Genomic DNA, 21,914 nt, shown 5'->3' on the forward strand with positions numbered 1-21,914 from the left:
TCATCTCAAAAAATAAAACCGCCAAATCCAAAATAAACCAAACAAGAACCAAAAAGTACAAAACCAAAAGCCCAAAATCACATCCAAAGGCACCACTCCTTAGAGGTGACTCAGTAAATGACAAGCAGGGGAACAAATTAGAGGTTATGAGGTGATTTAAAATAGCTTCCGGTTGTTCATACCTTTTTACGTGTAGAGACAGGGTACAGAAGTGCTTCAGGGTTCTTTCCAGAGTAGGAATATGCAAAATGACCTCATCTCCATGGGAAAAGGCAAAACTTTGGAGAAAGACAAGCCTGCGTTTGCAGGATGGAGAGAGTTCTGAGTAGCTCCACTCGGGGGTTGTAGGGTACCCAGCTGAAATTACATTTATATAAGGAAGAGCCAGATAAAGGCGGGAGCATTAGTGCTTTCAGCTGTCTGCTGAGTGAGTGAAGGAGAGAAATCCCCAGGGAACATCTAGTGTCATGATGGAAGGGATAAGGTAAAAACTATGTGGAACTTGGCTTTACTGAATTAAGAAATGAAAGTTTACACCATGGGAGTTCTTGCAACTTCAGATATTTGATGCTTTTCGGTTGCTTCTTGTTTCTTTTCAGCTGTAAAGCTGGGGTTTTTTTTAGCAGAAATCTAAAAATAAGAGAGTAGGAAATTCTTGTGTGCCCAAGTGTGTTGCAGGTGTTCCCCGGACGGCAGGAGGAAGGGTTGCCCACACACTTTCAGGCAGCCTGGCTGCTGTCGTGGAAGAGTGTGCCAGGAACCCCGAGTCACTTTGCAAGAACGGGGAAAATAACTCTTTCAAAGCCCTGTTTGAATATATACATTATATCTGCTAAGTTTTACACATCTCTGCTTTTAGAATTGTTCTCTGCCCTAGAAATCCAGGCTGCTTCTCAGGCACTTAGCATCATCAATTCATAGTTTTAGCACTTTTCTTCACCCCTTAAAAGTACTCATTTTCTTCTGAAATAATCAGAAGAGGCTTTTGGTCTTTTGGATTTTCATATCTAGAATGCAGAGGGGAAAAAAGCTTTCCAGATTCTTCACAGATGGCATCACTTCACAGCCAAAAGTCTCCAGCCATACTAAGTAGGCCTCAAAAAGTAATTACCAGATGAAAGATCGGCTGCTAGCACATGTTTTTATTTTCCACATTACTGATACCCAGGTGGCTTCTGTACCCCATTAACGTCAAGTGCCCTGGGCCTCCTGCAGACCCTTGTAGCTCTGAGGATGCAAAGCTGAAATGTGGGAGTGGGGTTTTGTTCTGTCCGTTTTCCTCCTGCAAGAGTGATTTCTGGAGCTTCACCATCCTGAATGCTACCTGTGGCCATGTTACCCCTTCCCCGATGAGCTGAAATGAAGGAGAGAGGCCATCTGAAGGTGTCACTGCAGCCACAGCCCCATCTGAGATACAGCAGGTTCTTATCCGTGCTCCTCAAAATGCATTAATTTGCTACTGAATTTCCAGTTAGTATCCAGAGACCCGTTTCCTTTGCAGTCACTCGGGGAACAGCCCCACAGAAGAAAAAAAACCCACCAACCTTCACCTGCACTGATCGACGAATTTGTTTTAAGGCCTCCGAATAGCAGCGCACAGGCTTAGTGCCTGCATGGCAGGCTGTTTATTTTGGGATGGTAAGAGAAGTATTTCAGGATTGTGCAAGGTCAGTCTTATGCCAGAGTGTCTTGCGGTGCATTGGGCAAGTGGAGACGCCCTCACTCTTCCTGCAGGCACGCGGCTGCCCAGGCTGCCATTCCTAGAATGCCAGGGAGCGGGAATAACTTCTGCAAAATACATAAAACTGTCAGGTTCCCAGTAAATCGTCATCAGTGGGCAGAACAGGGCAAAGTTGAGGCCGTGTTACTTACAAAAACCTTCCCTGAGCAGAATAGTGGTGTTTATCTGTGAGCGCTGGGAAGAGTGCCATCCGCACCAGACATCTCTTCCTGTCCTCCTCCTCCTCACTATTGTTAGAAACAGGAGTTCAAGGCCCTGTTCCCAGCCGTTCTGTGCCAAATCCGCTGTGTGTTTCCACCCGACATCCTGCTCCTCACGGCAGCTCGCCGCCCTTCCCTTGAGAGGGCCCGGCGGGCAGCAGGCACGATCCGCCTCCATAGGGCACTGTATGCTGACTATTTCTAATGCAAATAATCTAAATAATGCAAATTTACATGGACACAGTTTTATTGGGAGCGCGTGTACCTGTCCTCCCATCCCTACTAGCCATAAAGCAGAAGGCAGTTCACCTAGAGTTGGAGATAATGCGCTTTTTTAGAGATTTCAGTAAGTAGTAGTATTTCAGCACTGTCTAAAGCAAGTTGTGTCCTCTCTCACGAGGACGGCGTACGGTCGGTGCTGAGGCGCTGTGCCCAGCTCGGGGCAGGAGGCTGGAGGCCTGTTGTGCCTGTGCTCAGCCTCTGCCCCCGGGGAGCAGGGATGGAGGAGCAACAGAAGGACGGGAACCTGAAGCTGAAGCCCTGACAGAGCAGCATTTCATGCCAAGAGCTCAGGCAGTTCTGAATCGGAGGCTGCTTCCTTCCCAGGGACACGATACCTGGAAAGAGATGGGAGATAACAAAAATAGTCCAATTCTGTAATCCCATGCACAGCAGGCAGAGCTGGCCAGTGTCCCCCAGTAGCAACATTTATCCAAGGGGGGCTCTGGTGGGACAGGCAGGGCCTTTGCACCAGCTGGGCAGGAGGAAAACAAATTGAAAGGCTGGAACAGGGCCCCAGTGAGGCTGTGGAGTCTCCAAGACTGAAAGGAGGAGGCCCTGAGCAACCCCAGGAGACAGCCCTGCTTTGAGAGGGCTTAGACCAGCCACCTCCAGGGTTCCCTGCCAGCCTCAGTCACTCCACAAGCCTGTGGAAAAAAGCCAGTCTTGTGCCGGGTTTCAAAGTACAGGTGGTGACTGATACATGATGATGCCCAAAAGCTCTTGAATTCTTCCAGGAAAACTGCCTTTGATTTCAATGGCTTTTATTTCAGGTTGTGTGTGACCTGCCAGTGTAATTATGTCAGTGAATTATTGACAGATCCCATCACTGGGTGCAAAGCGGCATTAAACCAGCTCTGTGCACAAAGCACCCGCTCGGGCTTTTGTTTTTTCTTTGCAGAAGTTGCCAGGTTCAGCAGGTCTCCCTCTTCCTCTCTCTCACTCTGGGATCCTTTCCTTGTGAGTACATGAGTGATTGTTGCACAACATTTCTCAGCAAAGGAGTGTTTGAGGAGGCCTGGACGGGATTGCACAACCCTACTTGGTCAAAGTCTCCTGAAACACTCTTGTCTGGTGATGGGTCATGTGAGGGCCAGAGCATGAGTCACAGCGTGACCATCTTGACTAACCAGGAGAGGCCACAGATCACCAGACTGGATGGCTTCCTCCTCGCCTGGGCTGCAGCGTGAGGAAACCCCATGGCAAAATGGATAAAATCCCACAGAGCATTTAAAACCACCCGTTTCATTCCCACATTTGATATTTTTTTTTCTCACCACATGAAATGTCAGGTACTAGCCCAAAGTGTCACAGGACCCCGGGCTCCAGATGGAGGGACAGGCTGCACCTCTGCAGCAGCCTCCACGCTGGGGACTCAGAGCTGTGCCAGGGTCACCAAAACAGCAGCACGTTTGTTCCAGACAGGCTGTTCCTGCATCACCCTGGGCTGCATGACCCATAGGGCTGGAGCCCCTCTGCTGTGAGGACAGGCTGAGAGGGTTGGGGGTGTTCAGCCTGGAGAAGAGAAGGCTCCGGGGAGACCTTAGAGCCCCTTCCAGTCCCTAAAGGGGGCTTATAAGAAAGTTGGGGAGGGACTCTCTACCAGGGAGTGTAGTGATTCTGTGAGGGGTAACAGTTTTAAACCGAAAGAGGGGAGATCTGGATTAGATATTAGGACATGGGGGTGGTGAGTCCCTGGCCCAGGTTGCCCAGAGAAGCTGTGGCTGCCCCATCCCTGGAGGTGTTCAAGGCCAGGCTGGACGGGGCTTTGAGCAACCTGGTCTGGTGGGAGGTGTCCCTGCCCAGGGCAGGGGGTGGCACTGGATGATCTTTAAGGTCCCTTCCAACCCAAACCATTCTATGGTTCTATGACCCCAGCGTAGGCAGAGCCTGGGTCCCACCACAGAGCTGTGAGTCCAGAGAGGCGGCAGCCATCTCCATCCTGGGTCCTCCAGGACCCCCTCATTTTTGTCATCTCCCACCTCGTGTTCCCTGACAAGGGACAGCTGTGTTCAGGTCCTGGAGGAGCCCCTGTGCCCCAGAGATGTATGCTAAGCAACGTGACCAAAAAGGCCGGGTGCCCCAGGGCCTTTGAGCAAGCCCTGCTCTGCACCGAGCCCCAGCAGAGGGATTTCCTTCTGGGCGGTTGCCACCAGGCACGGGAACTCGCATTACTCTCAATAATCTCTGAGTTTGGGAGAGCTATGGCAACCTTTGCAAATCAAATCAGAGCTTTGCAGTTTTTACGCCAGAGGAAAATGTCGCACGTGCAATTTGAGAGCCTTTGTAAAAACTGACAGAAGTTCAGCTGGCACTCAACGCATTTTGGAAACTGGGACCTGCAGGTCTGATTTTGGGACTAGGCTTTGGCAAATTTTAGTCTGAGGCCATTTGGACTGCAGTGATTTAGCGCTGTCACGGTTTCCATGTGCTCCACTGACCAACCGTACAAGCCGCAGTTCCCCTTGCCCCCAGGTCCAGCTGCTGACTCAGATGAACCAGGACACTGCGAGGGGCCGGAGCGCTCCACTTCCATCTGTTGCTTGTCCCTGGCTGGTGCAAAGTCCGGTTGCTCTCCGGATGTATCCAGAAGATCAGTACTAGCTTCCTTCCTTGCGTGTTTCTACTTTAGTCTTATCCTCATGAGATTACTGTAGGCTCATTAACTGTAAGTGTTACAGTATAAAGATAACCTGATCAGCCCAAGGACTTTGGCAGACATATACATCTTTGCTCCTAGGGCTTAAAATAACTTGCAGGAGCCACGGCAGAACTAAGCTGCTGGTGAGACCTCCCCCACCACAACTCTGGGTCTGGTGCTGGGGACCCACCGTACATGGACCCCGTGCAGTGTGATACCTGTGCGCAGGGCAGGTCGTGGGAGGTGAGGTGGGTACATGGCTCAGAGTCCTACCAAGAAGGGTGAGGAGGCCAGTGGGAGGTGGGGCAGAGATCTAGTCTGGGCCCTGGTTTGGGTGGAGAAGGGAGGCAAGAAGCAGGTGAGGGACTTCTTTGGGACGAGTGGGTGCAAAATGGAGGATTTGGAGAGCGTGTGTCTTAGGGGTGGGTTTGAGAAGAAAGGAAGGTTCGTAATTGATGCTGCCCAGAGGTTGGATCCTCCTGCTGCCACAGCCCCAGGAGTGACAGCCGAGATTGTCCTCGGTATGGCCAACATGGAGCAGATCGGCCCTCAGGACATAAGGACATCAGTGGTGAGACCTACAGTGGAAACAGGACAACCTGCCCCTGTGCTGGGTGTCAGGGATTTGCTGGCAGTGCTTCCACCAGACAGGGATGGTGGTGGGCTGAGGAGCCGGGCAGGGTGAGGACATGCTGCCTCACAGCTGGAGTGCCCAGGGGACCCTGTACCCAGCTCCGCGGTGAGGGCCTGTGCTGAGCCATCAATGCTTGACATCCAGGGCAGGGCAGCAGAAGAGTGAGAGCTGATGTCCCTGTGGCAGCCTGCAGGATGGACGCGAGGAAGCTGCTGTTGGGGAAGCGAGGCCAGCAGCTCCCAGGGGGCCATGGGGGCTCCCTGGGTGCCTGTCCCACTGCTACAGCGGAGATCACCGGGGGCAGCCCCAGTCCCAGGCATCAGGCACCTCCCTGGGCATGGGGACAGGCAGATCGGTGCTGGAAACCTGTACCTCAGGTTTGGTCGTGGCATCCTGAGTGCCACCCTGAGAGCAGCCCCTGCTCCCAGCAGGAGCGCGCTGCTCTGCAGGAGGCTAACGGCAGTGCGAGGGAGGGTCCTGCTCTGGCATCCCGCGGGTGAGCTGCCCGGGGGCAAGGCGGAGGTGCTGACAGCTGCATGTGAGCAGAAATAACCATGGGTTTTGGACTCAGCTCGGTGCCGGTGTCACACACTGCAAGCTCTGCACATGATGTCCTCGAAACCAAGAGTGCTGTTATTCACTGTTCCTCATTCTTGGTTGTTTTCCCTTCCTGAGGAGCCGTGCGTGCAGCCCAGGCTGGCGGAGGCACAGCACTGGTTTGCTTTCCATATGCAGGTTTGGCCAGTGCACGCTACAGCCGGGACACGTAGACGTGGACATTTCCAGCCCCAGCGACTGAGAGAGTGACCGGCTACACGCAATACCATTTTGCCTCTGGAGGTTCAGAAGTAAGGCAGGGACTTTGGGCAACTCGGCCCAACGTGTCGCAATTCTTTTTTCAATGTTAGTGGGAGGAAACAACAGCATCTTTGAGCAAAACCCATAGTAAACCACCCTTTCTTTCTAATCAGAGCTTTGCGAGGCCTGATCCCAAGTTTGTGCGGCTGCAGAGGAGGTTGCTTGCTTCCTGCACACAGACAATCCGGTCTCTCGTGTTCGTAGCGGGAATCTTGCCTGAATGAAGGCGCTCAGAAGACATGGATCTGTCTTGCAATTAAGGCTCATGGTACCGTTCTGAAAAATTGTTTTCAAATTTAATGAAAAAGCATTTTTGCGTTGGTTCAATCTGTTCCGTGGGAATTTAGGTTTGCAGGGAAATTTAAGTCTGCGATGGCTGAATGACTGAAAGCACAGGTAGAAAGGAGAATTAGCAAGTTCTGTCTGCAGCAGCCTGAATTTATTAAAGTAATAACTTGTGGGACTTGTAGGTACAAAAACACTGGGGAAAATGGCATCCAGGTAAAAAGGGACAGGTATTTAATTCCAGCTCTTTTTGACTTTCAAATTTTAATCTGGTTTGCTACACTGGGCAAATCATTAAATTCTTTACAAACGCTTATTTTAAAATAATTGCACCATATCACACATGGAAATAAATATACAATTAACCAGACACTATCATACAACCAATGTGATTAAAACTGCTGTACATGTAAAACTGATGGTGAAGGCTTTCAATCTTCAGGAAAAATACATTGATGAAAATGCTACCTGATCTCAGTGTCAAGTAGACGGCAGGAAAGGTATTCTTAGTGAATGCACAGGATCATCTGGCATGGTCTGGAATTACGTGGATTTCAAAGGCAGTGACACGTTGTAGACAGTGAGACAGAGATGGAGTTCTGCGACGGGTGGCAGCCCTACGCCACTGAGTCCATCAGGCGAGACTCGGTTTACTCAAACCGGGTGAACAGATGCTGTAAGGCATAAACGCACTCTTACCTTCAAACAGACTGAGGTGTGTGCAGACCTTTCACAGGCCTCGTGCACAGAGGTGATCCGCACCTGCCATCATTTACTATGGAGTAAATGTCCGCTTTTCCGCAAGATCTCTGGTTTTTCTCCACTGTCCGTTCACATTCTGCGATGTTGGCTGGTTGCCAGCGGGAGGTTCTGACGTTCGATACTTCAAGTTTTCCAGAGGATGAATGTTCTCCTGAATGCTCCTTTTATTCCTGCAAATGAACTCTGCTGAGAAATGCCCTGAATTCAGACAGCATCTACAACTAGCACATCTGCCTTATGTCAAAGGCCACGCTCCAGAGACCTTCTGAGGTCTGCAGATACCAGAGTATCTCACGAGATAAACTATCCAGCCCTTCCAGGATGACAGCAAACACAACAGAAGAGCATCAAGTCCCTTAGAGAAAGTCTGACTCTTTGACAATTGGGACTGGTGGTGTTCTATGGTCTATTGGTTTATAAATAAAATGAAAATCTTTCTTGGTTTCACTCTTCAGCAGGGAGGCCTTGATGTGGTGAGGAAGGGCAGCTTTGTCCAGCTGCAGCCACTGGTCATCAACATAAACAAAGAGTCCATAGTCCTTGGGATGGGAGACTTCAAACTTTTCAGCACACTGCTGGCTCAGCTGCTCAGCCGTGGTGTCGTTCCGGGAAGCTAGTGTCCTTGACTGAGCACCGATTTCCAGAAAAGAGACAGAGATGAAATCCTGAAGAGAAACATGGGGATAGATCTTGCAGTTAACACAGTGACTTAGGACCGAAGGAGGTAGAATTCAGCCCCAAACCTCTAGCTGCCTAGAGCTCCTAAACGCTACCAAATGTCCTCCAATCATTCTCCAATGCCCAAGTTATTCCCTCCTTTCTCCCCACTGATGAACAAGCTCTGAATCAGCACATACTTAAACACTTAACCAAATAATTAGCCCTGTAAAGACATGTAAGTGAAAGCTTATTTCTGATTTGGTGAATATCCTAAGTGAGCAGTTCTGCAACAGTTCCTTCACCCACCTTTCTACAGCTCCTGAAGAAACAGGAAGCAAAGAAGTAACAGACCAGAATAACAAGCCAAAAACCCCAGAGACCTGGCCTGAAAAAACCCTGCTTCACAGAAATGGGAAAGGGCTGGCAGTGCAGTGACCCTTGTAACTCCACCATCACCCAAACAGCACCCTGAGAGCGTGTCCTCCAAACTTCTTTCCATCAGTAAGGAAATATAAGAACTTGTTATGCTAAGGAGGCTGATTTACTTGTACCCTGTTCCAAGCAGTAACGGCTGTTGGGACAACTTTCCTCTTGCCAAACTCATGAGGAACAGAATCTAGAGAGCTCTTGGTCACGGTGGAACCTGCATGTTTAATTTTTAATCTGTGAAGCTCAAAAAAATTCCCCACCATTTTTGTCAGAAAATACTCAGGTTCTCCAGCAGAAGTGAGATTTGCTGAATATGTGGACTGTCAAACTGCGTTTATGGAGGGTCCCTGCAGATGATTAAGGCAGCCAGAGGGATGTGCAGGGGCACGCTGAACACATCAGCAGGCTGTTTACCTCTGCCAGGATGGGCTCGCATGTCCCTGATACTACCCCTCATTCAAAGGAATGGAAAGCAGCTCTTACGCTGCTGGAGGTGGTGGGAATCTTCTGGGGAAATGTGGCATTTGCTCGCTCAGCTATTATGCTCCATGGTAGGTACTTGCTATGAGCTACTGCCAGGGCAGCACGTGGGGCTGGATGGGTATTTGATGTATCCCATCCACCATTCGCAAGTTCTGAGATCATCAGGCACTGTTTTGACTGCAATATGAGAAATATATTCAACTCCATGCTTTCAAGGGGCTATATGGACTCTGTCCCCTCCCTGGCTTTCCCCTCAGCATTCACAATTTTCAGTTTTGCAATGCGAAGGCTTTACAGAACGTGAGACGTGGCCTTTGCTGCCTCCCTGTGGGTGACAATTTGATCACAGGACATGGAGCTGGCAGGGCATTCTGCCTGCCTGGTGCTGCATCCAGCCTCACCATGGCTGGAGGCCAGAGCACCCATCCCTCCTGGCACCCTCTCCCACTGGTGCATGGGGAGTTCTTTGCCGGGCCATACACAGCACGGGCTTCAAAGCTAACCAGATGTTGTTGGGTCTTCCCTGCTGCCGGACAGGAGAAGCCAGGCTCTGGAAGATGCTTGTCTGACTGGCCGTTGGGATGTCTCAGGTCTTCCTACAGCTTTATGCACCTAGGAACCACCCCTGCATCGCCTGCTCACATCTCCTCAGCTTAGCCCAGGACTTCCCCAGGCCCAAAGGACATGGAGAAGAGGGACTCCCTGCCTCCCCGCTGCAGCGCTCCACATGTGAATGCTCCTAGCACATCACCTTTGAGAATGAACAACAAAATCACTCTGCAGTCATATTTAAAATTATACCATTATGAGGGTACTTCAAGACTTCAAAATACATTTTGTAAGTAATACATACTTCAAATGAGGTGGGTTTTGTTAAGATTTGGAAATCTTGTTTTGGAAGATTTGGAAATCTTGTGCTCTTGTTTTTAACAGTGATTTCATTTAATTTTGTTTTAAAATAATTATCATATTAAAAATTAGTAAGTATGGAGAGAGCACGTTCATCTTCCAGGCTTTTTCCCCAGAAAGCAATGCCAGCTACCTGCACTGATGAGCGGGAAGCCCGGGCCTTGTTCAGTGTCCTCCGTCGCTCCCAGCGGTGAATGGAGTCTTGCACCTCCACACTCAGCTGCCGTGTGACGGTGATTTTGTCGTAGTTCTTGATATGCTCCAGGGCCCCATAGGTGGTGGTTAAATAATAGGAACCTGTGAAAGGAGAAGGCCTTGTATCAACATCACGCCAGCATGGGCCATTCATTTCTACGTCTGTGCAGTGGCAGCCGTCTAACACTCATGCTGTCTGAGCCCCGCTACTGGTGTTAACCCAAGAGAAACGAGACCTAATGACCACACTGTCCTCCTCCTGCTTCACAATGTGGTCACTGCCCAGACTGCTGAGGCTGTAGATGCCCTCAGAAGAAACACAGACTGAAGGGAAACTACTACAAAAGCTGCTTTCACAAACAAACCCAAACCAACGCCTTTGAGCACACATGGCTTATTCTTTGGGGCATGGCCACCTTTTTGTTGTCTTTAACAGGGCCAATGCAACAGGTCTGTAATTTGGGCTCCTGCGCAGTTCCCATAATGCCGGGAAATAGTAACGATCCTAGTGTACTCTGTAGGAAAGGTACATGGCCTGGATTCAGCCCCTCCAACTCTGGCTACATTGCTGAAACGTTTAGAGGCCGAGTCCCCATTGAAGGATGTCTCAGACCTGCACGGACAAGGTTATCCTCCACTGCCTCCATCTCTTGAGTAGACAGGGAGCCCAGTTGTTTGGCCGAGAGTAATTCCTGGACTTGGATAAATCTTGGTAAAGCAGAGAAACAGGGGATAAAGCAGTAAAAGCCCACAGCCAGTACTTTTCCCTCAGAAACTCCCTGGCTGCAGCGCTGGCTGCGTCAGGTAATAAATAACCAACTGCAGCAGCCAGGGAAGCAGCTGGACTGTGATAAGAACAGGCTTCACCAACAGAGATGAAGATAAGCCCTGATAAGAGGACAGAGTTGAGTATGAGGAAGCTGCTGCTTGGGTTGTGGGGCAGCCCCGTGCCAGGGCATGGCCCCAATGCCAGGTTGATTAAAAGTGCTCATTTTCCCATCTGCCTCCTGGGGTCAGCTCTGCTGAGGAGTGAGAGGCTGGGACCACGGTCTCCTCTGAAGAGAGGGAAGGAGTCAGCCCACAGAGATGCCCCAGCAGCAGCGGGGATGGGGATGGGTCCCCTGGGCCTCCGAGCAGGAGCATGCCTGGCCTGAAGTGGGGCGAGGGACCAGACCTTGTCCCCATGGGTCCACCACCCCGGCCCTTGCGTGATCCCCTCACCCGGGGTGCTGGGAAGACAGGCAGAAATAAAAAATGCCCATCAGCTGGGTGGAGCTCCCTGTTTTTAATAAGTTTCATAATAACTGCAGTTGCCTCTAGATGGCACTTCCACATCACCCAAACCTCGCACCGGCCCATAGCCCTTCCTGAGGCTCTGATGAGCTTCACAGTCATTGTGGCTGGTTGCGTGCATGGTGGCTAAGACAGCATTTTATTTAAGAGCAGTATTTTTAGAGCACTATTAAAGTTTGGTGTAGTAGAGGACAGACCAAGACAAGACATTGCCGTTTGACTTTCCGTACTTGGGTGGATCTGATGAGGAATGTCCCATAACTATGGAGGTCTGCATACACCAAAACCGCTCTCTCTTTCTTTACTGCTTCCCACAAAGTGCTGCTCAGAACAGGCTAACAAGCCTGCAAGTGCCACTTTTCCCCTGTTAAATATAGTTACTACCTCCCTCATCTGTCATTCATTATTTCTCCTGCTCTGGCAGACTCAGGGGTGCCCATGATGGGACCCACAACCTGGTGTATCCCTTTCCTCAGAATCGAGGGAGGAAGATCTCCCAGTCCCCCATGACAGGAATTGATTCAATCTTTTTTAAGAATTAATTTTTCTTCCACTTTCTAGTATCTTCATTTCCACACAGTCATTCCCCATCATCTGTCCTTGCCTTTGCCCCAGTAATCAACATCAATGTTATAAAATTCAAAGTAAATTTTCAATTTGGAGGCCAGATTTAAATGATTTTGTATATTGACCTGACTGAATTTTACAGTTTTCTCACTTCTGCTTTCCTTTTTTTCCCTTTTATTTCTGTGCGTGAATCACCTTTTGCCATTTAACTCAAATTGACTTTTGCCAGCTCCCATGTTAGCCCTGTGCTTCGTGATCTCAGAGCTGTCTTCACTGAGGTGTTCTTTTTCCCCATCCCCTCTATCTGCAGTTATTCCCAGTCTCCTTTCTGAAGTGGTTATTCAGCCAGTTTCATCTGGAACTCCCTCACAGAATTTTGACTGGAGTACACCTTTCACACAGTCTTGGCATCGTTGACTCAAGAGAACTTCCAGCCAGCTTTGCCTTCAATAGCCTGAACTCCCCAACCCCACTGACTTCAGTAACCAGCCTGGTAGTGTGCCCTGTTGAAATGACAAGCCTGTGGGCAGTTTAGTCACCAAAACCAGCTTAGTTATGTCAGCAAAACGTTCTGCTTAGGATAACATTTTTTTCTGCTAACAGATCTTTTCAGCAGGAAAATTAGCTTGTGCAGAAACCCCTCACTAATACGATCATGTTGCTACCGCTCATTCTGTTAGTACTTACTTTTGCCCACCTCTGCACTGCGCTGAGATGACATGCTCTTAGTTACAGACTTACACCACCATTTAATATAAGTAAAATTAGTCTGCTGTTGTTCATCCAGGACTCCTTTCTAGAACCTCAGTACTTACCAAAAAAAAGTCTAAACTAAACCCTATTTTATTGGTTTAGTAACTACTCAGTGAAAAATGATCTGTGTTCCAAATTCAGGAGTGTGTAACCCCTTCGCTGTTCCCAAGCTATATTTAAGAAACTAAAGGCCCACAGTTCCCTGAGGTATTTATTTTTCTAATAGCAGAAGTCTTTATTCACTTCCAAACCCAATATTCCTCTCTAACCCAACTTTCTTTTTTCTGCTTTGCTATGATACTCAGCCAGAGAACATTCTCAAAGGGGCCACTCAAATTTAAGAGTAGAGTGACCATCAGAATGATGTATGGCCCCAGGCATACAATGAAGTTTCAGAAATGTGGTCTTTTCTCATTGGAATAAATAAAAGTCTCTTCACAATGGATTGCAGCAGCAGTTTAATTTTAGGCAAAGACCTTTTAACTTTTCAGCCTTTGGGCCAAGGAGCACTAGATGTCTCTGTTTAGGTTACTAATCCAGCAACTCAGTTCTCGTTGATGCTGGGCCCTTTCCTTTCTACCTGGTGTCTAAGGGCACTGCACTGCTAAAAACAGTTAAAGTGTTTCAGAGCCTCAGGTTTGAAAAGCTTGGCCAAAGCTTATCCACAAAGCCTACACAGAGCCTTGCTGCCCCACTGTCACAAACACTGAAGTGAGGTAAATAGTGATTTCTAAAGTGAATATCCCATGAGCAAACACTGTACTCTACCTTCACCTAGCTGCAGAGCAGGGTCCATGAGCTCCATCATATACTCCACATTCAGAAGGACTTCAGTCAAGTTGCTGCGGGCCAACACATACATGAGCACGGGGAGGAAGTCATCTGCACCGTACGGCTTCCCTGAGCAAAGAGAAACACAGAGTGGTCCAAATAAACTTGCCATAAAGACACATTCCCCCATAACAGTCACAGCTTCTCACCCAGCACGTCCTTTGCAGACTTTAGCTTACCTTACCTGAAGAGTTAAAGCTCAAAAGCACCAGCAAAGAAAAAATGCTGAAAAAGGGAAAGGTAGTTCACTTAAAAAGTAAATAAACTTGCTTCAAGCCCAAAATATGAGATGAAGATTTTTTAGTGAGCACCATTTCTGCCATTCTTTATTAACTGGCGAAAGAGAAGCTCAAAATTCATGGATCACAGATAAGTGACAATCCCTGAAGAGTGCAGAGGCTGCCAGCTTGGCCCTCTGATTTGACACTGCCATCAAGACTGCAGTTCAGGTCTGCACTATTAGCAGCAAAATTGTCTACATGTGTTAGGGGTATTTGTTCTCTTAGGTTTGCTCTATGTGGGACTAAAAAGCAGAAAACGGAATTTGAGACAGTGGTTTTTAGGACTAAGGACTTCCGTGTTTATGTTCCTTCAGAAGGCGAAACATTGCACTACATGTTCCTAATTAAAACAGTCTCCCAAGAGCTAGGATCTAAGAGGAAGCATCTTTCCAGCCATGGTGTCTAGCTAAGAAAACAAAAACTCTTTCACATTGGGCTTAGACCCAATGGTGTGCAGCAGGTGTTACAGAACAGATCCTCATGGGCTCAAGATTTCCTGTGTTTAAAACGTTCATATCAACAAAGCCAACAAAGTAATCTTATATGTAAGAGTTCTTTGGGATCGCTGAGGACAAAAAAGCATACATGTTAGCAGTTATCATTATAAATAATTACTACTTAAAATAGAATCCAAACTCAAGCTTTGCTGCATAAACCTCAAAGAACACAAGCATAACTTTTCTTATTTGAAAGATGGTTTCGCTTTCCACCAACGTGTCATAAATTCATCATGGACAACCCATAATAACAAGTTGCTTAATAGGCCTATCTTCCCAACACTCAGAGTTGACCACACCTCTGAATGAAAGCCCACATTGCCTTCATTATGAATGTCCTCCCTCAGACCATGGGCAGTTTTCTTCACCTGAGCACTTGGATGTGTTGGCTTCGTGGGCCATGTGTGTCTCACTTGAGAACCATTTGCCTGACCTCAAAGAATACAAGCTAACCTTGATGTAGCTTCAGTGAAATTATGCCCTAGCCATTTTTGGCCCATAGTCCACATACCCTTCCATGGTAGGGAATAAATTCCTGTTTCTCAAATGTTCCCACTGACTTATTTCAAATCTTTGCCATGAGTCACCTTTCCTTTTTTGTCATTCATAGCTGACACAGATTCTCCACTGGCAAAGAAAGATATTCTCCTCAAGCCTCAAGTAAACATGAGATTAGCCACTGATTAAAATAAAAATTGTGGCTTTAAAATAAACCCAGTAATACAGCAAGTGAACAGAGAGCTGATCCAGTTAAAAAAGTTTTGGGGCACGAGAGATTGTCGGGGCTGTAATTCAGTCCATTTCTAACAGAATCTGCACATGCCACAACATAGACGATTTATTTAATGAAAGCTGGGTTAACGCTTTCAATTCTGTTTGCTTTATTATGGCTGCCTTTAGTTAAATGACACAGCCTTAGGTCTTCAACCAAACTATAAAAGGACTGTATTGTTTCATTAACATCTGGATGGACTTTTTGTTTGTCTGTTGTTGCCTTGGCTTATGTCTCTGTGAAAGCTTCAGCTCTGTGAAGCACCCAATTCATTACTGTTGTATATATTACCTTAATGCAAGCAGCTTAGTATTACAGCTATTTAATATTATCTAGCAAAAAAAGATGACACAACTGAGACATGAAAATGTACTAGAAAAACTGCCCAGAAAAAAGCCCTGTTCTCCTTTTGACCTGAGTAAATCAGATGACAACAGAGTTAGTTCTGTATAAAACTAGTGTAAAGGAAGATGAAGTACCAAACAGTTTGCTAGGCTCATTTTTTCCCCTTCTTTAAAAACTTTTTTTTATGATGTAGTAGTCACTGCCCGTAGCACGAATTGAGTACTTCTGATTTCCTGAAGGCCAAGGGATTTACAGTGCAACACCATTAGCAGATTTTTTTCTTCCCTGCCACTTCTTTTTCATGACCAATCCATGTTGTGTCTGTCCAAGAAAAGTTGCTACTTCAGAACATGAATTCCTATTCACTGGAAAAAAAAATGCTGTTTCTTCTTTTTTATAAAACGTTACTGGAAGAGATCACCAGCCAGCCAACAGACTGACTAACCAATGCAGAGTGGAAACACAACTTGGAACTAAACAATTCCATGTGCCCAGCCATCAACTTCTAGCGTCAACCGAAATGAAAGTTAGAGGACACTTTTCAAGAACTCCTACAGAATCTATTTCTTTTTTATTGTCTGAGAAGCAGGCACCGAGTCAATTATTTTTCATTGCTCTCTATCTCATTTCTATAAGCTGATTTAGCTACTCTGCCCACCAGCCCTTGTTATAAACCTTTCTCAACTTTAAGATTTTATAGAAATGTTGTTGGACTCCCAGCTGTTTATATGGCTTAAATACAAAAATCTGATATGCAGTTTCTTTTTGATTAATAAACTCAGAGTAGGGATGTCTGACTGCAATAATGAAAAGAGTTCTCATTCTCCATATGCTGTATGCTTGTAACCTGCATAAATGACTAGACATCATTTTAATCTACTTGTGGCAGTATGAAGCCTGATTCTTAAATACCCACATCTGTACATAAAACTGAAGTCAGCAGGAGCTGTAGGTGTCAACAGGAGAAAAGCAAAGCTAATCATCAAGGATCTAGCTCTGACTCCATGTGTTGCCACAAACTTCCAGTGCTGCCTAGGGCACCTCAGGCATGGTATATTGTGCCTACTCCTTGAAGGCATCGCAACACCTTCTCTCCACTGACTGCCCATGGAGCCAAGGATAGGTGCCTGAGGGGACAGGACTCTGAACCTCCCCTTGTTCTCCTGGCCTTGGATGTCACAGTAGGCACAGGGACTAGCTTAGGCATGTACAGCTGGCAGACCAAGCATGGCCCTGAGATGCCTTGTACCTCAGTCCACCCATGGGGATAACAGGTGCTGTCAGCAACTCTGGACTGTATGTCCAGAAGCAGGAGGCACAAAGATACATGAAACAATACCTGTAAACCAAGACACATGAGAGGTTGGTGCTGCTCAGCATCCTGCAACCCACCTGCTCCCTGCGCCATGAAAGGCACCAGGGCACTAACCAGCGTCCATGTTCTCCCCAGGCTGCTGCCTCCTCAGCTCCACTTTCAGTCTGGGCCAGAGCCAAGCTCCCAGACCTGCATGTCTAGCTCCATCTGTGGTCTCTCACAGAGGGGTATGTTTGCAGCTGACAGAATTAACTCTAGCTTTGGTCCTGACAGTGGTCTCAGTGACACTGGGACTAAGCTTGCTTGTTCAAGGTGGTGTTGCCCTACTCCGGATACGACTTGCTTGCTTTATTTCCTCCTCTTCCCTGCAGGATCAGGAAACATTTATTTCATAAGTATCTATAAGAAGCTTAAAATAAGCCTTCTCTTCTGCCACATACTCATCCTATTATGTTTATAGCAAAGCAAGTACAACATCAGCTCCTGGCTGGCATGCAGTGCCTGAATAGAATGGGTATTAATTAAATACATGATTTAAAACAACTGGAATTCTGCCCAAGCCTCCATAAAGAAATTACAGGCTATTTTAACACATTCATGCATTTCTTTTCCCTCCATGTACATTCTGACAATCAGCAGACAGTGATGACACTCTGCACCTTGCTCTTATATTTTACAAACACTGGCATGATGTCTAGCAGCAGGTCTCCAGGTAATATGAATTTTAGCCTCAGTTTATAGCCGGGAAACCTGAGATACAGAAAGTTTAACTGAGATTATTTCAAGATCATAAGAAAAGATTGTGACCATCCTTCCAGTCACTAGCATTTGGCTCTATCTTGTCTATCCCATTATACTTCAGCAAGGTTCAATTTATGGTAGAGCTGAATTAAGAGAGCTAATACATACAGGCAGCATGATTCCATTTCAAAAACATGTTTTACAGATCAGAGGAATTCGTTCCCCTTGAAAAATTTGAATGGCTCTTTAATTCAAATGTAGAAATTGGGCTAGCCAGGAAAAAGATATAATCTCTAGTCCATCAGCCTTCATTAATAGTAACTTAAGTACAGATATCCTCTTCCTAAAGATAACAAAGCAAAGCTGTTATGTATAGCTTTATTTTCCTTCTCAGAAGTGAGATGTGATAATGAGCAGTGTGGTGGGATTTCTCTGATTTAGTTTCAGGAGCTTCTAGCATCTGTTCTACACTGGCGGCCGAGGTATTTGAGACCAGTTTCCTTTTCACAAGCTCAGCTATCCCGCTGAAGGCACACTGCTCCTTGTCCATGCCTTTGTCAACTGCAGAGCCATACAGGAATGCATCAGGGCAACTAATGTCCAGCTGCTCAATTCTATAGGGGATCACAAACTTCATCCTAAAAGCTAGGGAAGAGAAAGATTCCAATGGCGTATAGATCCAGTCTCTCCTCTTTTTCATCCTATCTTTTACTCTTTTTCCAAAAGCAGACTATGATTAGCCATGCAAAACTATACAATAGAAATTATTAAATCAGATGTTTTAGGGCTAGTTACCTAGCCAGCTCAATATGCAATTCAAATATACTCCAAAAATTAAGCTTCATAACCTTAGGCAGTCCACAAGTTAAAAATGTTGCAGTAAGAAAATTGTTCCTCTGTTCATTCTTCTTGAATCTCCTTAGAAATCGGTCTTCCCATCTTTCAAACTCCCAACTTAAGCTTTAGAGCCTTTCTGTGCCTGATCTTCCCTGCTTATGGACTCACCAAGCTTGGCCTGTTTGCCTCACACAGTATTTCTTCATAAACCAATGCCTACTGCTCCTCTATTTTTGCTTTTCCATCAGTTCTCTTCCACAGAGCAGCAGCTTCCAGGTAGCACAAGGCCAGGAACTCAAGGCTCACCGTTGCCAGTATGCACCACACATATTGCAAATCCGTGTCTCGTTTATCACTCCACAAGTGTCACCTGTGTTTTTGACAGAGCGAAAAGCAGAGATTCTCATTCTACTCCTACCACACAATATGCCTTTGACATTTTGTCTGAGTAAAGGTATTTCTGAAAGATGAATAATAAGCAGATTCTCCTACATAAGATTACAGCGCTTCTATATAAATCAGCTATGCGCCCAGCTCTCCCTGTGGGTATTGGGGCATGCCTTCCAAACGTAGGAGTGGGCAGAGAGCTGGGAGCTTACAGCTTCCCATGAGTCCTGCCTCTTTTTCTAGCGCACAGAAGAAAAAATGCCAGCCAGTTTGTGAGCGATGGGTTGGGTTTCCAAATTCTTCTTTTTGTATTCTTTTAATGCATATTATTCTTACTAACTCCTTCTACTATTTTTAGCAGGTTACATATTTTTAGATTGTAGGTTACATTCTTGGAGGCATATGTTGCTGTGATTTAAGTTTGCACAGAACTTGGAAAAGCTCGGTGAGACACTGCAATGCTATCTTAATTGTCCCTTTGGGGAGGATTCACTTACTAATACCACTGCCTACACTGTAGTGTGAACATCTGAACCAGTACTCCTAAACTCCTTTCATAGCCAGTGATGAACTAATCAATATCATCAGTGGAGTTTGTCATGAGTCATCTCACCCTAAAGCAGACACCTACGTTGAGCCAGATGAATCAACAGAACTCCATCGACTAAGTCCCCATTGTCTATAATGAGAAGCTAGACATGTTACCCATCTGTGACCACCTACATGTAGCTGTAGATGAGTTCTACTTCAACATAGATCTATGTCTTGTAGTAGTCCTCATGTAGTTGTCTGTTGGGAGAAAGGTGTATTGAGAAAGACTGTAAACTTGCCTTCCTGATTCCTTGTGATGAATCAGATCCACAAGTTGATTGCCTTCAACTTGAGGAAGAAATGTTAGTTTAAGCCAGCTGAGGATCTGACACACTGAGTTCATAGTCTAAGTATCATGAGGTTCAACCACATCCAACTTTTCAGGCAGATTTTTTCATGTAGTACGAATTGCAATTAAACTACAGAATTCCTCCTTTCTTAAAATGGCCTGACATACGTGGAATTGCAGTGCAAAGATGGGCACTACCACAGGCACAGATGTTCTGGAGTAAGCTTATCCCTAGCTTTAAAGAAAACTTGGTACCTGTTGGGACACCCTGGCCAAACCTGGCCTGCTGTACACAGGTCTCAAAATGTATAAAAAAATTGTGTTTTCATATGGGTCTGAAAAAAGAAGTGTGCTTGATTTGGTGGTATTTACACTTTGCTTTAAGATATGAAACCATATTCTCGGGTCAGCTCAGCTCATCCGACGGTCAGCCTAAAGTGAGTAAAGACCTGGCCTGAGCTGCTAAATTGCAAATTAAACCAGACAACATAAGTAGTTATCACGTTACCAAACAGATAATTTTTCTGTCAGAGGCAGACTGACTTTGGTCCTGCCGTAGAGGGAATGATTACTTTTATGTTCCACCTGCTCTGATCTTGGAAGAGGAGGGAACTCTCTAATTCAGCAGTGAGTAAAAGGAACTAAAAGAAAAACAGACTATTGCACAGGAAGCCGAGCATGGCCTCTGCTCTTCCTGTGCGAAGAGTACTGCGCTGCCTCAGGGCTGGCTCAAAAAGCAAAAGGGGCCCTGGGCCAATGCTCTCGAGATGGCTGAAAATCCACCTACCCGCTGGAAATCTGGTTGAGTAGCCGGCAGCACACTCTTCTGCATGCCGCCAGCTGGGAATTCCCTGTCAGTAAAACAGTTCAGTTTGCTGAACCTTTGTCTTTGCCGGGTGGAAAAATCAAAGTGATGTGGGGTCAGTTCGTGCTGCTGGAGAGGTTTCACGCATTTCACTTCAAAGTGGGCCTACAGGATGTTTCACTCAATTTCTTTCCATGTCCACCATCTTCTGGGAGTTTAACTATAGCTCTTCCCTCCCCTTAACCTCTTTTTCTGGTCTGAATTCATTGGGGTACATTTCCTTCATGGCAGGCCAGTTTCCTTCCGATCAGGCTCTGATATGCACCACTGATCATACAGACTGCAGAGGGAACTGGACACACTGGGGTGAAGTCATCTTCCGACCTAGCCCCACTTGCAGTGGTGCTCAACATGAGAAAACAGCTGAGCCAGCCAAAATGGAGCGCTTTGGTTAGCAGAGCAAACCACAATGAAATCCTGATTTCACGAGAGTCAGAGCCAACCTTTCAAAACAAGTAGGGTTTTTTGAATTATTTCCCTGACCCCTAATTTCTGTCACATAAAATGACACAACGGTATTTCCTGCAACAGAGAAATTCCAGCCCTGAGCGAACCGAAGTGTGACAGATATGTAATGTAACACCAGCATCAGAAGGAGACTGTGTCTCCTATGTGGGTTTTAATGAGGCATGCGAGTCTTTGATCTATACCAAATTTGCTCTCAAACTTAACACAACTGTTTTAACAATGTTACAGCAAATTCCCCTACGCATGTCCAAATCTTCTCATAGTAGAATCATAGAATCATAGAGCGGTTTAGGTTGGAAGGGACCTTAAAGATCATCTAGTTCCACCCCCTCTGCCCCGGACAGGGACACCTCCCACTAGACCAGGATGCTGAAAGCCCCATCCAGCCTGGCCTTGAACACCTCCAGGGATGGAGCAGCCACAACTTTTCCGCACAACCTGTTTCAGTGCCTCGCCACCCTCACAGTGAAAAATTTCTTACCGATATCTAACCCAAATCTACCCTCTTCCACTTGGAAGCCATTGCCCCTCACCCTATCACTACATGCCCTTGTAAAAAGTTCCTCTCCAGCTTTCCTGTAGGCCCCCTTCAGATACTGGAAAGCTGCTATAAGGTCTTCCCGGAGCCTTCTTATCTCCAGATTGAACAACCCCAGCTCTCTCAGTCTTGATGACAGTCGGAGGTCCTATCCACCCTGCAGCTTAGGCTTAGCCCTGGGGTGGCTTCTTGCTCTGCTGTTAATGTGTCTAGATTGGTCATTGAACCTTGATGCATACTGTCCAAGGGATGACCCTGAAGTGAGGCTCAGAAGGGACACAACAATTTCTGTATGAGTGCTCCAAGGCCGTTGTCAGCATAAAATAAAGCAGAACAGCTAAAAGCACCTTTGGAGATTGTGAGCTCTTAAACAACCGCAGGTTTTTGCAAATTAATATCTGGCTTCTCTTCAAATTTATGCATGGCTCGTCATCAGCTCCCCAGTATGCAAAGGAAGCCCTTAAACTG

At 46.6% G+C, this 21,914-nt stretch overlaps 1 protein-coding gene across 2 annotated transcripts in view; it reads right to left on the reverse strand.

Moving 5' to 3' along the window:
- Nucleotides 1-6,772: 6,772 nt before the first annotated feature.
- Nucleotides 6,773-21,914, reverse strand: part of RIN3 (Ras and Rab interactor 3) — a 71,124-nt gene continuing 55,982 nt past the window's right edge. Inside the window, exons 8-10 of one of the 2 annotated variants that reach the window (XM_074584175.1) lie at nucleotides 13,458-13,589; nucleotides 10,015-10,178; nucleotides 6,773-8,065 (exon numbers count right to left, since the gene is read on the reverse strand). In XM_074584175.1, coding sequence (XP_074440276.1) covers nucleotides 7,757-8,065; nucleotides 10,015-10,178; nucleotides 13,458-13,589 — 605 coding nt within the window. In that variant the 3' untranslated portion in view covers nucleotides 6,773-7,756. Of the gene's footprint in view, nucleotides 8,066-10,014; nucleotides 10,179-13,457; nucleotides 13,590-18,493; nucleotides 18,679-21,914 lie in introns of those variants that run through there. The other variant, XM_074584176.1, reaches the window with a different exon arrangement.

The sequence above is a fragment of the Larus michahellis genome, chromosome 4 (genome assembly GCF_964199755.1).
Source record: "Larus michahellis chromosome 4, bLarMic1.1, whole genome shotgun sequence".
NCBI classification, from domain to species: Eukaryota; Metazoa; Chordata; class Aves; order Charadriiformes; family Laridae; genus Larus; species Larus michahellis.